The sequence below is a fragment of the Syngnathus scovelli genome, chromosome 8, assembly GCF_024217435.2.
Source record: "Syngnathus scovelli strain Florida chromosome 8, RoL_Ssco_1.2, whole genome shotgun sequence".
NCBI classification, from domain to species: Eukaryota; Metazoa; Chordata; class Actinopteri; order Syngnathiformes; family Syngnathidae; genus Syngnathus; species Syngnathus scovelli.
In genome coordinates, this window is record NC_090854.1 from 17,813,684 (window position 1) to 17,829,561 (window position 15,878).

Here is a 15,878-nt window from a genome sequence, read left to right on the forward strand (position 1 = left end):
CAGCTGCGCTTTGAGTGCTTTCTCTTGTGTCTTCTCTCTGTTTAGATGAGAGGAGTGCAGAAGCTGGAGAAGACAAGCACGGACGGGACTTGTAAACCTCACTGAGGTCATGGGAAGGAGCTTCCTGAGGTCGCCAATGAATACTCGAGTTTCCCTCCACCCCTGCCTTTAAACACACACACTGAGTGGTAGCAGTAATATGGACAAGTAGTTAGTAGCAGGTCAATACTAGTTGTAGCCGTAGTAGTCATAACTGCGGGAGGATTTTGTAGCAATAGTAGATAAGAGAGTCGATAGAGTTCTTTGTGTTTTGTGGTGATTGTAGTGTCACGTTGTTCGGTCAGTAATTCCACGCTGAGTGTGACATCCAAACATTGTCTTTCCCTGCAGCTGTTGCTGTATAAACCTGCTGCGCATGTGACGAATGCCAGATGAGCTTAATCTCCGCCTCCTCCTCATCTGGGGAGTTCTTTTGGGCACTCGCAACGATATCTCATTTCACCGTGATGCTCAGATACTTGTGTTGTTGTTTTTTCGTCTGCGTGATGCTGCTCGTAATGTTCAAAAGTCAGACAAAGAGCAAAAGCGGAACACGGGGCCAATAATCACGTTACATCTTTATGGAGTCACAAGCTGCATGTGTCTTAATAGATTTAGGAGAAAATGAAATGATTTTTTTAAATATAATAATTCTATCAAGAATAATAAGACAAGGAATGTTATTGCATAAAGAGCTTTCAAATTACATGAATTAAAATTGCATAAATTGATTGCAAAGTGTATAATTAAAACAAACAAACAGCAATGTTAGCTAAATGCGTTTGAGATGGGTTAACTTGTTTTAGATGAACCTCGTGTGTTAATTCAAACCGCAGAAAAAAAATTGCTCCTCTTCTATTTTTCTTCCTTTTTTTTGTTTTTACTATATTCTAAAAAATATTGTAGCAATTTGCATACTGTAATATTTCAACTATATCGTGCCATTGGTGAGCTTGTCAAAAACAGTTCAGGATCAAACATGCACCGGGTCACATTGACCCGTGGTGTGATGCGTTTCTAAGAACAAACATCACGAGACGGTTCATAGTTTTCTTGAAATCTCACACCAGGCTTAGTCTTCTCCTCATGAGTCCTGTTTCATTCCCATTTGCTGCAAGAACAGAGAAGAGAGAGAAAAGGAGTGATGGCAAGCAGGGCAAAAAGTTAACAGGATGCGGTAGTGCCATAAAAGCCCGCGCGCGTCCTGCTGGATGCCCTGATGGGAATGCTGCTCCACTGCCATCCAACAGGAAGCAAAAAGGCACATTGTTCATGCAACTCACAACACTCCATTCTGTTCTCAGGGTTTAACGAGGTTAAAATGTTTTTTAATGAAGCAAAAAGGCTTTTTTGGGATCAAGCTCTAGACGAGTACGCGTCTCGGTTCTTACTTGTTGGAAAGTATTGGGAAAGTCTTCTTGTTCCGAGCAGGACTCCGGACTACAGAAGATGAAAGACCAAAATATGAGGAAGCTAATCGCTAATGCTAAAGCAAACCATTTTAAATGCATTCATTTGTATTTTTCCTTAATTTAACCTTTTGTTAATCTGCTTTGAACAATATTTCTAAATTATTGGTAAATAAATTGAATTGAAGATTATTGACAGAAAATGAGCTGTAATGAGAGTGTGTTCCTCCAGTAGATGGAAGCAAAGAACAGCAAACATTTGGGGAGTTAATGGGGGTGAGATTGGAATGTCAGTTAAAGGTTGTTTGGAAAACCTTGCTGTGGCCTGAAGGCTGACTTTGTAACATTTCAATGTTTGCTTTTGTACTGTCATGACCTATTGTGTAGCAGTTGTCATCACCTTTTGTCTTTTTTCCAGCGGCATTCCGCCAGGGTTGAGAGCGGCGATCCGATTTTCAATGAAGGACACCTCAATGTTGAACAGAAAACAAGATCGTCAAGGTTGAGAAAACGCAGAAATCGTGCACGGAGCCTTTTCCTCACCTGAGTCTGGGTGTCGTGCACGTCGGCCGCGGCTTGGGCTATTTTGTCCTCCAGCTCAAACAGCAACGCCGTGGAACCTTTGAAGCTCGATTTGGAGCCTTCCTCTTGGCATTTGTGCTCCAGGCTTTCGCTCGAATGCTCTGCCTGAAGAAACAGCAAATGAAATCATGCCACTTATACAGTTTTGCATTTGTCCCTGCTGGACCCTTTTGCCTGAGTGGAACAATTATGGAAGCAATGGTGCGGGGGCGCTCCCAAAGTCCAAATCTTACATTGTAGTGTCAAATGGCAAGAAACAACTTCACACTCAGAACCAAAGTGTCAAGTAGCGTCAGAGCACCCACTGCTGGCCTGGCTCTCATTAGTGTTCTGTTCTCCAGATTTATGTTGAACTTATTTCTGCCAAGACATGCTACACATGTCCTACAGCAAAACGTTTACAACGCGTTGATAAATGACATCTGCCCAAAATGGAAGTGGGGCCCCCCTCATTCAACCTGCAAGAAGAAACTGTAAAGCACCTTCTGAGAGCTTGTCAGCACATTCCATGTAGGGACCACCAGGCTTCTGCTGAACTTTTTGTCTGCCGAGGTCTCTTGAGAGGAGAGCGAGCGGCTGGACTCCTCCTCGTCAGAACTCAGGCTGTGGTCACTAATGTCGCCCGCCATCGCCATCAGTTTTTGTCTCAGTTGATGCTCCTCCATGTTCAGGTCCATGTCCTCCCACTCGCAAAGAGGAGAGGCACTATCTCTGGCTTGAGGTGCCTCGTCGTCGCAAAGCTCGGCCTCCTTTCGGACAGACGAAAGACATTTAAGAGAGAGGATTGTTGTTTTCCAAGAGATCCGATTTACCTGCTCGGAGGTCAGAGTGACCTGCATGCGGCTTAAAAGGCTCTCGATGGCTGACATTCGTCGGTTCAGGTCCCTGATCTGTGGAACGAGATCACCGAGGAGGAACGCACATAGGAGAAAAGGATACGGGCGGCACAGCGGGTAGCGGTTAGCATGTCGGCGCTAACCTGCGGTGGCTGCTTGGGGTAGTTGAGGCTCTCCTGGGAAACATGCTCGCGAGGTCCCAAATGAGCTCGGTACATCGGGTAGGACCGTGTGAGATCATCATCTTCCTCTGAGTCATCATCATCACGGGGTCCCAGGAAGTAGCCTCGCTGGGGTGCCCCGCCGCTCCCGCTGCCATAAGAAGAGTAGCTGAGCCGGGAAGTGCAGCGAGACGGAAAGGCGCCGTTGTCCGAGTACACCGGCTCATCTAGAAAAACAACATGGCGTAAGAATCCAAATCATACACCGTTTTTTTTTTTCATCCCACATTTTTCTCTGCTCCTCACCTTGTTGTGGAGTCAAACAAAGGTCCGAACCGACGTCCACAAATTTGCCTTGGTCTTTCAGCAACTGTTGGAAAACAGAAGTCATGTCGGACTCCCTCGTGCCCAAATTCTTCATCGTCAATCACCCGTGGGTGACTTTGCTCAGCACACACACACACACACACCTGCTGAGAGCCTGGTCCCGAGTCCAGGCCAAAAACGATGGGGTCCACAGTGAGACGCCTTCGGGTTTTTTTCATCTGCCGGAAAAAAAACAAATGACCAAGACTGATTTGATTAAGTCCAAAAATAAAACAGATGGAAGAACTCCAGCATGACTTCCTCCAGCGTGGGCTCGTGTACCTGATTAACGCAGCGCTGTGAATCGGTGGCATTCATACAACTGTCTTCCAATCCCAGGACTGCAGGACACAATAAGATATCAATGCATCTTTACATTTTTCACAATATTTGGTCTTGCGAAGAAAATGTTTTCTTTAATGGTGAGTCAATAAACTTAAACGCTCCGAGCACAAATAATGACATAAAAAAATCAAATGCTTAGTGTCATCTATTTAATATAATAACAAAATAATAATAATAAAAATAATAATAAATAAAAATGATAATTAAAAAAAATCATCCATCTAATATATAGCTAAAAAATTATTTTTTAAAGAGAGTCCAAATGACTGCAAACTGTTGGCAAGATTGGGTGAGCCCTTCCTCTAGCTCCGGCCCTGGATGTCATCAAAACAATAGCAAAGCGCTGCAACTTTTAAAAGGCAGTGTTGTTTAGATGAAAACATTAAAAGAAATAGATGATCTCAAAATGGACTTACTGTGGACTTCGGGGTTGCTCTGTGTGTCGTATTGGTGATGCTCTGGGGGGGGGGAATTTACAGTCTTAGTGTGCTGAACACAAACGGAAGGTGCAGTGCAGTGTTTTCGTAAAGGTTGACAGGAAAGCGCAGCCAATGTGTGTGAAGTCATGCAAGATGCATTTAATCCCCGCAGTCACATGAACATCTACTTTGGAGCAGCCGACCGGCCATCACACCAAAAAAAATATTCTGGGCCATCGCCTTGTAATTAGCTTTTTCGTAAGCTCGTCGTTTCCAAATCAATTTCATCTAAACAAACATTAGTGAGCATTCTTTTTGGAGCAGATGGTATCATTGGCAAGCAAACACGTGACTGGATGATCACAAGGTCGGCTTAGCCAAGCCCCGCCCACCAACGCTCGCTCGCTCGCAACGCCATCTTTTCCAAACCGTGTGACCGAGCAAGACCGGGACGAATACGCGAGAAGAATTATGCAGCTGCGTCTGCATAATTCACTCGCGTATCTTGATTTACACGCTCGGGCGTGAGAAGATATTGGCCAGCTTGCCAAAAGTTCATCAGTTGAGAAAGGGAGCGGGAATGCCAACTGTGAGGTCATTCATCGTAATTGAGTGTCGCTTGCTTAGGCCCACAGGTCAAGATCAGAAATCTTTTCAAAGATTTGATGTCGTCATGACAACTCGTCTAACTGAAAGTTTCCTGTATCTTTTTTTTTTTTTTTTCAAAAAATTCTGTGGCAATACGTAGAAAAGAGATTATTCTGATTTTCCGAATCCGTTGGCCTCATCGTTGCGTTCCTTCCTCCGAGTCGCAGCTGTCTTTACGTCATGGTATGTCTTTTTTACATTGTGTCATCGTCTCCATATAAACACTTGCATGTATAAATGCTGCTTAAGTCCAATACTCAAGTACTTGTACATAACAACTTTCCTCCCGCTCCCGGTAGATCCCGAGTGACAAGAACATGGGATATTTCCAGATGGGGGAAAAAAAAAAAGCTCAGAGAAGGAGACTCGATTGCGGCTGCAGCTGCGAGGATGGGGGGACAGGAAAAGATGGAAAAGATTAAATCCCATCAGAGATTTGGCAGAGCGCAAATGTGTGGCTTGTTATCCAAGCCCAAGCCCAAGCCTGACTGCATGTCACAAGAATGAAGACGCTCACGCAAATCACATCGGCTTTCTGGAGCCGTGAGCTGTTCATCCCGCATTTGAATTTTGACAAATCTCTGGCACATCCCTGGAGAATTGGACAACAGAACAGGCTTTTTTCACAAATGCCCTTTTTGTCACAATGATGCTTAGCCAAGTTTATAAGAAGCTCATTTCACAACCGCAAAGTCAGTGAAAAGACTCAATTAAAGCACAAATAAATATTCAGTAGCAGAACTGCAAGAACGTCCCTGATGGTTGTCTAAGTGGAAACAGGCTTCCTCCATCTTGTGTCCTCACAAGTTCATCACGGGAAGAAGCAGTTCACCTCAAAACACCCCCGTCAACAAAAGTCTGTTTCGTGGGTGGCCTCTGGGACACAAAGGCTGGAGGCGTTGCCCAAAAAGCACAAAATGTTACAGGACCAATTTAGAGCTGCTTGGAGAAGTAGTAGAACACAAATCGGGCTAATCCAAATTGAAGGCGAATCATTTTCTGGAAGCCTCAACGCTAACCGCTAGCCCTGCCCCGACCCAAAAGCTCAGCATAACCCTGAATCCATGCGACGGAGAGCAGGAGAACATTCTAGTCAATGAAGTCCAGCTACCAGCTAAAATTGATCAATCAAATTGATAATTGAATCAATTATCAACTTCATTGTTGACTGCCAAGTTTTGGAATCAGCTGTCTCTCAACCAAAAGGTTGATTAAGATGAGGTGTCACTCCGCCTCCAGCCTCACTCCAGACTTTGTGCAAAGGGACGGAGCGGGATCACTCACTCGCATCGTCGTCGTCATCGTCATCACAAGAGTTCTCCCCACCGAGTCTCTTGAAGAGCGATCGCATCACCTTGGCGCTGCCGAAACGCTGAAAGCGCATGCGCACGTTCTTGTGGTACCATTCCAGGGTGCCGATCTTGAGGACCCTTTTGGAGAAAACATTTGTGTTCAAATTGGATTTGAAGGTGTCGGTATGGCAACATTTCTTGGCCTACCTGGCCATGTGACAGGCATCGCACAGCCAGCCGTGCTCCTTTTTGTTGTAACGGCTGCAAGAGCCGCAGACGTGCAAACGGCAGTCCAGACACTGCCGCTTGTTCTTCACCAGGAACTTGAAGGTCTTCAGACAGCGAATGCAGTGAGAATGCGTCAAATCGGCCCACTCGGCCAGCATCTCTCTTTTAAAGTCTTCTCGCTCAATCTTGGTCTTGAGTTGTCTGGGGACGAAGAGCAAATGGGTGGTTAAATTGCCTCAAACGTGTTTGCTTCAAACCAAAGTGGTAGATGAGCTTTGCTTTTGCAACTTTTCTGTTTGCACGCTACTAAAAAGGGGGGCCGGAGAACCCGAGCGCAAGTCCTGCTCAAACAAACACGTCCTTGCTGTGACTTGGCCGCATTTCTTTTTTGAATGACTTCAGTGCTTTGAGCAAATGCGGCATGACCTGAAGCTAAAGTGTGTGATTATTCCGAACGTGCTGGCCCAAAAGTTGAAGAACAGGCAACATCAGACGTGGCTTTGTTTGCTGGAATCTGGAAGGATGAGAGGATGCTTGTTTTTCATTTTGCCTTCCTTCAAGGCCAGATCTTTAGCTCATTGCCCAGATCAATAGGTTAAACGGAATAAACTACTTTGTTAATGTCCCGCTAAAGTGCAGCAGATTTGGCAGCCGGCCATAAATAATCATGTAATTCTGCTCTGATTTGAAACATCACGTCAGGCACAAATCCACTAAACAAAACGAGACTCGTTTATTGTTGCCAGACGCAGCTTTTCCTCTCCTGGACTTGGCTAGCATCAATGTTAGCATTAGCTTTCAATTCCGTTTGGGTTTATTATTCATGCCACTTGATGTTTAAGTCGTGAGCTCAGATCATTCTCGGGTGTTTTTAGGATCACCGATTCGGAAGGCAACTGGCTGCCTGATTCAGTTCACAAAAATACGTAAACGCAGTGGCAAGCGAATAAACATTTACGAGATGTGGGAAGAAAAACAAGAGAGTTCTTCTTCTTTACCATCTTAAAATGACGCTGAAAAGAGATGCCAGCCTTAAAGTTTAAAGCAGCCTTTTTGTTGGGTGAATTTCCCCCAAAATTTGGGTGGGATAACTACACACACCAAAAACCGGTATTGAACAGGACGCGCGCCATTTTGGTCATTTGGGGCAAATTCAAACTTCTTTTGAAGCAAGTCGATTTTGTTCAAACATGCCCTGATTGAAAGCAAGCTAGCAGGATGACTGGATGCGCTGTGAACAACCACAAGAAGGCGGTCTCTTGAACCTATTCCCATGTTCTGACATATCTCAGCATCATAAGTGAGCCTCTAATTTGGCCTGAGCTTTTCAGGAGTGAGAAGACGGTCAATCCTTCATATATGATTTAAAAACGGCAGCAGAGAGGATTTTTTTTTCTTTCTTTTTGCGTCGCTGGCAAACCTTAAAGTGGGGAATGTGAGCACATGGGCCAAACGTTCACTCAAACAGCTGTAAAGACTTAAGCAACACATTGTTCCCAGACAAAGCGATGGTCTCGGTGTCGATTTTTTTTTGCGTGTCTTGTCTCTGAAAAAAATGTAGATTTCAAACTTTGAAGTTCACTCAGCCAAACGTGCAGGCAGGCATGGCTGATTATGATCATGGGAGGAAATTGGTGTAAAATCAGCCTCTCGTGATGCAAGAAGAAAGTGACTTGACCGCCTGATCGTGTGTGAACAGCCAAGAAATCATAACAAAAATCAATAAAAGCAATTTATGATCTGACAACCATCTCGAACATCTAATCCTCGTGTAGTCCACAACCAATTTTTATGAGAGGACCAAAAAACAGAAGTTGAAGGAAGAAAGCTACACAAAGCCAAAGAAATGATTTGGTCTGGATGGAACTTTCCAAAGATTTTTGCGACTTTTGCTTCATATTTGCAGTGTAGAGCTGCTCGAGCGTCATGTGGAAGGAAACATGATGAGAGCGAAAAAGGCTTTTTACGATCAGGCATGTGAATCCCATTTTGGACTCCCACTCAACTTATCCGATTATGAAACAATGTTTGACATGTTTGTTTACATCCATGGACACTGGCTTCCAAAAGGATTGGAACAGTAAGGCAGGATGGGAGGGGCGGGGTTAGAGAGGAGTGTAAACAAAGTGCTCGACTTTCTTACCCAAGTCTGTCTTCCTCTTTCTTCCTCAGGTCGAAATCTCGCCGAACAACTTGCCACACGTGTTTGGCCTCGTCGTCGGTGAGCTTGGAAAGATCCAGCTCCTGGAGGCTCACGCCACCCATCATTCTCGTCAATCAAAGGCCTGGCTGCTAACCTTTAACAGTTGTCTGTAAGAAGAGGTGGATGTAAAATGACACAAAAAAATCATAATAAAAAACAAACAATAAATAAATTTATAAATAAAATAAAAAGATTAGAATAATCCATCAGTGGCAGCTTGGGAAGGGATGGCAGGAGACATTGAAAATGTTGCTGCTCAAGTTCCTGCTCACGTTTTTCCATGCGTCCTCTTCTAACGACACGTCCAGTACTTTTAACGTGGATGAGCTCAACAGGTATTTAAGCGGCTGCTTATTTTCCAAAGAAGTTGGCAGGAAAACAAATTCTCATTCAGAGATCCATATTTGAAAGGAAAACTATATCCAATGAACTTATTTTCCCACTTTCTTTTCCCCCTTAAATGGTTTCCATTTTTAAATAACAGTAGCCTACATTTTCAGCAAAAAAAATAATGATTACATATGAAAAACACCAATGAGGAGATGTAAAACACAAAGATGGAAGCGGCTTGCTTACCCTGCGGAGCCAGCGAGGAGCCTAACACCGAGCCGACTGGAGGGCAAACGCCAGCGGCGGCCGACGGCAATTCTAATCACATGTCTGCTTAGCGAGGAGGAGGGCGAAAGGGGGGGTTGAGACAAGCCGCTTCCATTTGACAACACTATTTGAAGCCAATTCACATCAAAAGGGCAGCACGTTGGAGGCGGCCATCTTAAATGGAGCCAAAATCTCAAGTCACATGTCATGCGGAACAACTTAGTGGACGGGCAAATGTCGACCAGTCACCATTTGTGGGATTTAACGTGACGAGCACAATGAAACACATGTGTTAAATGTGTCTTGTCAGTATGGAAGTCGTTGCTCCAATTTGCTCTTCATCACTCACTGGTTATTATTTTCAAAGTGGCTAATTTGATCCCCCCTGGACCAGAAATCCTGTTTCCTCATTTGTTTTGTCAACAAGCTCTTCCATCTTCCTGGGCCACTGAGGGGCCACTGAGGGGCCACTGAGGGGCCACTGAGGGTCCTCCCCCTCCCCCCACTGCAAAACACACCACAGCACCTTTCCAGCAACTCCATACGAGCTTTACTGCCGACAACCACGTGCCAATTAGCCTCAAATGTCAGTGAGGTCACATCAAGCTGTCAACGTTTGAACGTCGGTTTCTCCACCAGTCCTTTGGCTGCTGTCTTGCGCACTAGCTCCACCTACAGGATGACGGCAGTCGAGCGGATGTTGACAATGCATTTGACAACGACAAAGAGCAAAGGTCAACTCATCCGAACTTCAAAAAAATCAACAAGGAGAGAATGGCCGATTCAATTCCACGCATGGGTTGTCGAGACTTTTTGGTCTGGCCACTTGGATCCAATTTGGTGAAGCTGTTGGTTACTCGGTAAAAGCTGTTGCGTTTTCCGCTACGTCCTGACCAATTAACTTAATAACGTCTGGGCGTCTCCTTGACCGTTTTCCTGTGTCGTCAGATTAAGATCCGAGTGTAAGCATCGCTTCTGATACGGCGTCTCGGATTGTCTCTCTCTCTTTCCCCTTCGGAGCGCAGGAGTTGCCGCTAATGATCGAGCGACAAAAAAAAGAATGTTTTGTGATGAAGCCATAATTGCACTTGCATTCTTCCTCCGCTCCACCGACTTGAATGCACGCAAATGCCCACCGTCCCCCCCACCGGGCCTTTGTGGATGTTTACAAAAGCCCGGACGGGAACCCAAACATGCACTTTTGTAAATGTATACACACACAAACTGCCTACTGGTGAGCGAGAGTGTGTCTCCCTCACAAATTCCACACAGTATATGAAACATTGAGTGAAGTAAGCCTTTGGACCAGAACGGAGATGTTTCAGCCCCCTATTCAAAGGGTCGTTGTGTGTTACGCAACGTGGATGATATCCAGCGGTTTTATAGGAAAACCTCCATTTTATAGCTTTTGGATACGTCCAAAGTTTCCCTTCACGCATCCAATGAGGAACACTTGGAGATTCTTCTTACATATGGACGCTGTTTGGATCATGACATGATGTAACTTTTGGGTTGCAGAACATGTCAAACCATGTGCTCTCGTTCGGCGGTTCTCAAATTGAGTCTTTCCTTGTAACTTGGCGTCCCACAAAAAAAAAACTAACCCTCATTTAAAAAAATCAACATATGGAGAGCAGGGGCCAATAAAATAACAAACATCATTTCTCCTCCCTACTTTAGCTTTGGAACCATTCAAAGCTCCAAAATGATTGGAACATGAAAAAGTAGACGCAAATATAAGTTTCAAGGAGAATATGGAACAGAAAGTCTGGCATTTTGGTTCGAAGCCGTCATTCCAGGTCATTTACTGGGCTCGTACTTGGAGAACTCCTACGAGGGAATTTGGCCAAATCTGAAACAGACACAATATCTTCACGGACAATTGTGATTAAGTTTGTCTTATCAAAATGAACCAATGTGTACTTTTCTCATTATTTCGGGGACTGCCTGAAACACATTTTCAAATGGAAATAGCAGACAGTAGCACCATGCTGCAGGTCCGGAAGCTCGCTCCCCAGACGTGAAGTAGCACCAAGCCATGTGGGCCAGCGCTCAAGTTGTGTGCTACATGCAGGCACACTCAACTTGTAATACGGCCAAAACACACACACACACACTCACAGCTGATTATGGGGTTTTAAAACAAAAACATCATGTTTTTTTTCCTCCATTATGACACAAAATTGCAAAATGTAATAAATAACACAAGCTGTCCTTCGGCCCGACCAAAGTTGTAATGACCTCATTTTAGACAACAACCACATTTACACTTCTAATGGTATCTTCTGTCTTTCTTGGCTGACCGCAAGCTAAAAATGTTCATTAACATCATTCCTTCCACACCCTCTAAAACATCTGTCGTATAAGTGGTGCTCGTAAAAACCTCCACCTCAAACACACACACACACACGAATCCAAAAAGCACAATCCACTGTAAAGCATCTAAGTTTGGGTGGAAAGTCCTGTATTGTTCAGAACAATGAAGACCAAAAGCATGCATGGCTGAAAAGAAACAAGTCCATTGTCTTCCAGCAGACAGCTCAGCCCGAAATTCTACAAGAGCAAGAAACAGTGGCCAGACAATCACCCACAAGCATCCAAACTGTACCTATGGAAATGTCAAGCCATAGAAGGTTGTGGAGTTGAAATTCATTTGCTACCAGAGTAACCATTAGAAAAGAAAGTTTGACAGCAATTTCCTAAAGTCAAACAAGTGTCAAAAGACAGATAATAATAGCTAGAAGGCCATCATTGACCAGGGATACGTAAGGATGCGAGGCCCGATGAATTCCAGATGGCGACCGAAAAAGTCGTTGCGTGGAAATTGTAAAGCAGCGTGGTGGAAAAGACGAGCTGAGTCACATCTGTAAAGCTCGAGGGGGGGCAAAATCTCCCGGAAGAAAAACGGACGCATCCATTCGCATCCGCACCATGCTCGCCATGCGTCGTCATGGCCGCCGGCCTGAACGTTAATCGACTCCAGCTGTCGATTAAACGCGCACAGTACGGCCGCTCAATAGCGGCCATTGTTCGCTTGGATCGTCGCGTCTGGGGAGCTTTTTGGGCTTGGCAGAACCCGACCTGAGGATCCAGCCGGAGCCAAGGCCAAGCTTACTCGGACGCAAACGGGAGCCTGGAGTGGACACCCTTCCACATTCAAACCGGTTGTTCCTGCATCCATTTCAAACGATGAGATGAAAGTTGCTACAGCGTACGTTTTTCAACATCTTTTCAACGGCATGCAAAAATGTTCTTTTGGACATGTTGCTTGTAACTTTACCTCCAACGCTGATGAAATGGCCATTGTGGGAAAGAGACTGAGTAAGAGGGGAGGGGGAGGGAGGGAGGGAGAGGAATATTCCAGAATGACTTTCCAAACCCCAAATAGGCTGTGGAAACATGTGCGCATCACTAAACGGCTCATGTAAGAGAAACGGCTTTTCTCCTCAAACGTGACTCTGGAGACACTGAGTTCTTTTTCACTATAGTGCAAGTGAATGATTGGAAAGACCTTAACTGCTTTCTACGCATTGAAGCTTCTGGAAAGCGTCGTCCGAAAAAACTAAACAAAAACATCCAGAAGCTCAAGCAATAAAACACAGCCAACTATTATTTTAAAAATTATTTATTGGACGCATCTGAAAGCTGAAATCTGGACACATTCCCAAGCAAAATATGCTGACGAATGTCAAAACATTTGCAAGTCAAGGACAAGATGGCCCGACTAGCGAGAACTAGGACGGTCTACACCACTTTACAATCGAAACGGTTCCGCCCATCTGGTCTTCATTTTGTGTGAACAGACATGATCTGCCAAGAAACTCCAAAGCGGTTTGACTTCGCAACATGACATTTGGTAGACATGTCTATCAAGGGAGTCTACAGACGCCACGTCCAAAAAGACGCATCGTCGGCCATCTTGGGCCAATTTTTGGTCATTTCCAGTTGCGCTCTCTTACCAAATTTCAACCACAAGATGAGATCAGAGACAGTAAACTGTGAATAATCTTCGACTCTGTAAAATCTTTCCGCAAAACACAAAAGTCTTTTACATGTTGCCGTGCGGACATGATGAATGGATGATTACGACAATGTGCCGGAAGCGTCGAGCTCTGCACATAAAAAGATTTTTTTTTTTTTGCCGCGCCAGCACAAATGTGCCCGATGCATCAGAAAAGCGAAATGGCAGTATAATCTGTGGCTGTCCACCAGTGAAGAAAATCAAAGGATCCCTCGGGATGGGAAGCAGCTGCGCGCCCTCGCAAATGTGCAACATATTCCCATGTTTTCATTCCTTGCGGTTGTCAACATTTTTCTTTTTATAATTCCGCTTTCCTAATCAAACCATCAAGGTGATCCAAATAGTGGTGCAAAATCATAAACATGACATCATGCTGAAGAGGGTGACTTGTCCTTTGAGTTATGCGGCGGCCATGGTGTTTTCTCCAAAATGTGCTCCTAATTGTTTACTTGGACAATAAATAAACAAGCCATAAAAAGATGTTTGGATGAGCGACCAGGCAACAAAGTGTGAAATCTCGTCGTCCGCTTCGGCTTTCCGTAGACGCCAGCAGATGCAAAACGGAAAGAGCGTTGAAGCAGATGTTCAAGACGGACTTTATCCCAAACGGGGCTGGAGAAATAGTTTGGGGCCTTCCTCTTGGACTCGTCCCCCTGAGCCGTGACTCTTCTTCGTGGAGAGAAACACGCAAACGTGGCATGCAAATAGAAACAATCGCTCTTGACATTTCCTGGTAAAAATTGTTGAACGCGGGCCATCCGAATGTACTCAGTGGCGCTAAATCGTGGAGAAGCCATGGCCAAAATGGACCGGGGGGGAGGGGGGGCTGACCATCTGGCTTGGAGTAGTAAAACGTCTTGGACAAACAAGAAAAGCCCAGTTGCCTCGGCTCAACCTTTGCAAATAGGAAGTCGGCCACGACCAACATTAGCGAACAACTTTCACAGTTTCTCCACTTTTCAAAGGAAATAATTTATTTTGGCGTTCCACAATCCTAGATGGAGAAGCCAAACTGAAAGCGTTTATCATTGACTCATTAGTGTCCCACAGAAAAAAAAAGCGAACGAGACTAACGTTTGCTGTAAAACGAGGAGGCACTTGACGAGACGAGAGTTTCTGCAGCAGCTGCTTCGCCGAGCCAAATACAACAGAGACGGACGATAAGCGATTTGTCAGAATGAGTAGGATGGAGATTGTTGTTTGTTGGCCTTCCCACGTGAAAAGAACCCAAAGCAGAAATATTTTCCTTTTGTGTACAACTGTAAACATTTCCCCCACTCAGCTCAATCCGCTTCTGAAACCGGGGATCCCATCGGCTGACATTCAGTGCCGTTGACGTCAAAGATATTAACCGGGTTGGCAGCGAATGAGTTAACTGGGCCCGTAATAAGATCCTCAGGGCGTTGAAGCCAAGGCCACTGCAACAGGTTTTCCAGCCATGATTTATTTCATCACCTGGATGAATGAGAATCTTCAGGTTGCATCAGTGCAGAGGATTTTGGCAGTGTCAGTCCGGGTCCTCCGGTGTTGCAGTTCTGGCTAATCTTCTGGAACTTGGCGACGGCACTGGGGATCTCGTTTGCGTGACCGTCGGGTTACTGTCTCACCGAGGCTGGTTTTCTTCGATGACTCAGTTTGGGAGTCTCGCTCGAGTGCGACTTGTTCGAGTCGTTTGTGTAACAGATTGCTTTGACCACTGGATTAAGCTCAGCTGAACCACAGAAAATGGTGTTGTTAGTTTAGTATATATTAGGCATGACTCAGAGTTTCTTTTTGGAGCGAGGAAAGTTTTGTCCTCAACGTGCAGGCCAGTGCATGTTCTCCTCCGGTGACTTTGCATCAAACGTCGTCAGAAGGCAAGGACAGTTAAGCGATGGTGTCATTTTGCTATGATGAGTCAAAATGCCAAGTATACTCTCAGTTGATGACTAATGCGGCTATGCGCTTCACAATTTCCACATATATGGAAGAACCCCTCCCAGACCACTAAAGAAAACGACCGTTTGTCTCATTTTTTAATTTTGGAACTGAGGGAACGATAAGTCAGAGGGGATTGACGACAAGCGCTGCATTGTTATGCAGCCAAAGAAGCGTGTGGCCATCAAAGCGTCTCTTCACCACAGCTGAGACACCTCAAAAAAGATTCAAATGCCTGCCTGCCTGCGCAGGAAAAGTAAAACTGAAGATTCCTCCACTTTGCACATTTTAAAAGGGGTCCGTTTGACCCTCCACATAAGCGTGGGGTTAATAAGAAAATCACATAAAGCTCTTTTCATGAGCCTGGTAGATGACAATTTAGGCTTTGGGGGGGGGGATTTAAAGCGGGATCTTAGCACTTATCAAATTCTCAAAGTTAGCAGCTCATCCAGCAGTGGTCGCCTAGCAACCGGCGGGCGCCACAACAGAGCATTGCTGTGCTGCAAATGTTGGCGTGAGTAATGCTTTGCACTCAACACAACACAACACAGGCCAGCGTTATAAGTGCTTCCATATGAGTCTTTTTTGCTGCGTGCGCGCACTCCATGAATGAAGGAAGATCTGCATGTTTGAAGATACCAGAGCTTACCTTCGCCCGCCGAGGGGAGAGAGCAGACGTCAACGCAGCCATGTCGCCGGAGTTTGCGCTGTCCACCTTTGAGACGGGACCTCCAAGAAAGCACGTTAAAAACATTCTTCATGTTCTTTTAGTCTGCAAAGTCAAATTTAGCAGCAACACCATGCAAGTCACCGTG

The 15,878-nt window shown here is 45.1% G+C and overlaps 1 protein-coding gene across 6 annotated transcripts in view; it reads right to left on the bottom strand.

Annotated features, from left to right (window-relative positions):
• Nucleotides 1-599: 599 nt before the first annotated feature.
• mlphb (melanophilin b) overlaps nt 600-15,878 on the bottom strand; it is a 60,046-nt gene continuing 44,767 nt past the window's right edge. For 3 of the 6 annotated variants that reach the window (XM_068651667.1, XM_068651666.1, XM_049727780.2), the window contains exons 3-17: nt 15,713-15,835; nt 8,469-8,635; nt 6,305-6,526; nt 6,090-6,235; nt 4,155-4,196; nt 3,676-3,734; nt 3,498-3,572; nt 3,334-3,397; nt 3,010-3,254; nt 2,843-2,920; nt 2,513-2,779; nt 1,992-2,135; nt 1,849-1,917; nt 1,431-1,479; nt 600-1,150 (exon numbers count right to left, since the gene is read on the bottom strand). In XM_068651667.1, the coding sequence (XP_068507768.1) occupies nt 1,101-1,150; nt 1,431-1,479; nt 1,849-1,917; nt 1,992-2,135; nt 2,513-2,779; nt 2,843-2,920; nt 3,010-3,254; nt 3,334-3,397; nt 3,498-3,572; nt 3,676-3,734; nt 4,155-4,196; nt 6,090-6,235; nt 6,305-6,526; nt 8,469-8,593 (1,635 nt within the window). In that variant the 5' untranslated portion in view covers nt 8,594-8,635; nt 15,713-15,835 and the 3' untranslated portion in view covers nt 600-1,100. Of the gene's footprint in view, nt 1,151-1,430; nt 1,480-1,848; nt 1,918-1,991; nt 2,136-2,512; nt 2,780-2,842; nt 2,921-3,009; nt 3,255-3,333; nt 3,398-3,497; nt 3,573-3,675; nt 3,735-4,154; nt 4,197-6,089; nt 6,236-6,304; nt 6,527-8,468; nt 8,636-9,104; nt 12,858-15,712; nt 15,836-15,878 lie in introns of those variants that run through there. The other 3 variants (XM_049727781.2, XM_049727783.2, XM_049727782.2) reach the window with 3 other exon arrangements.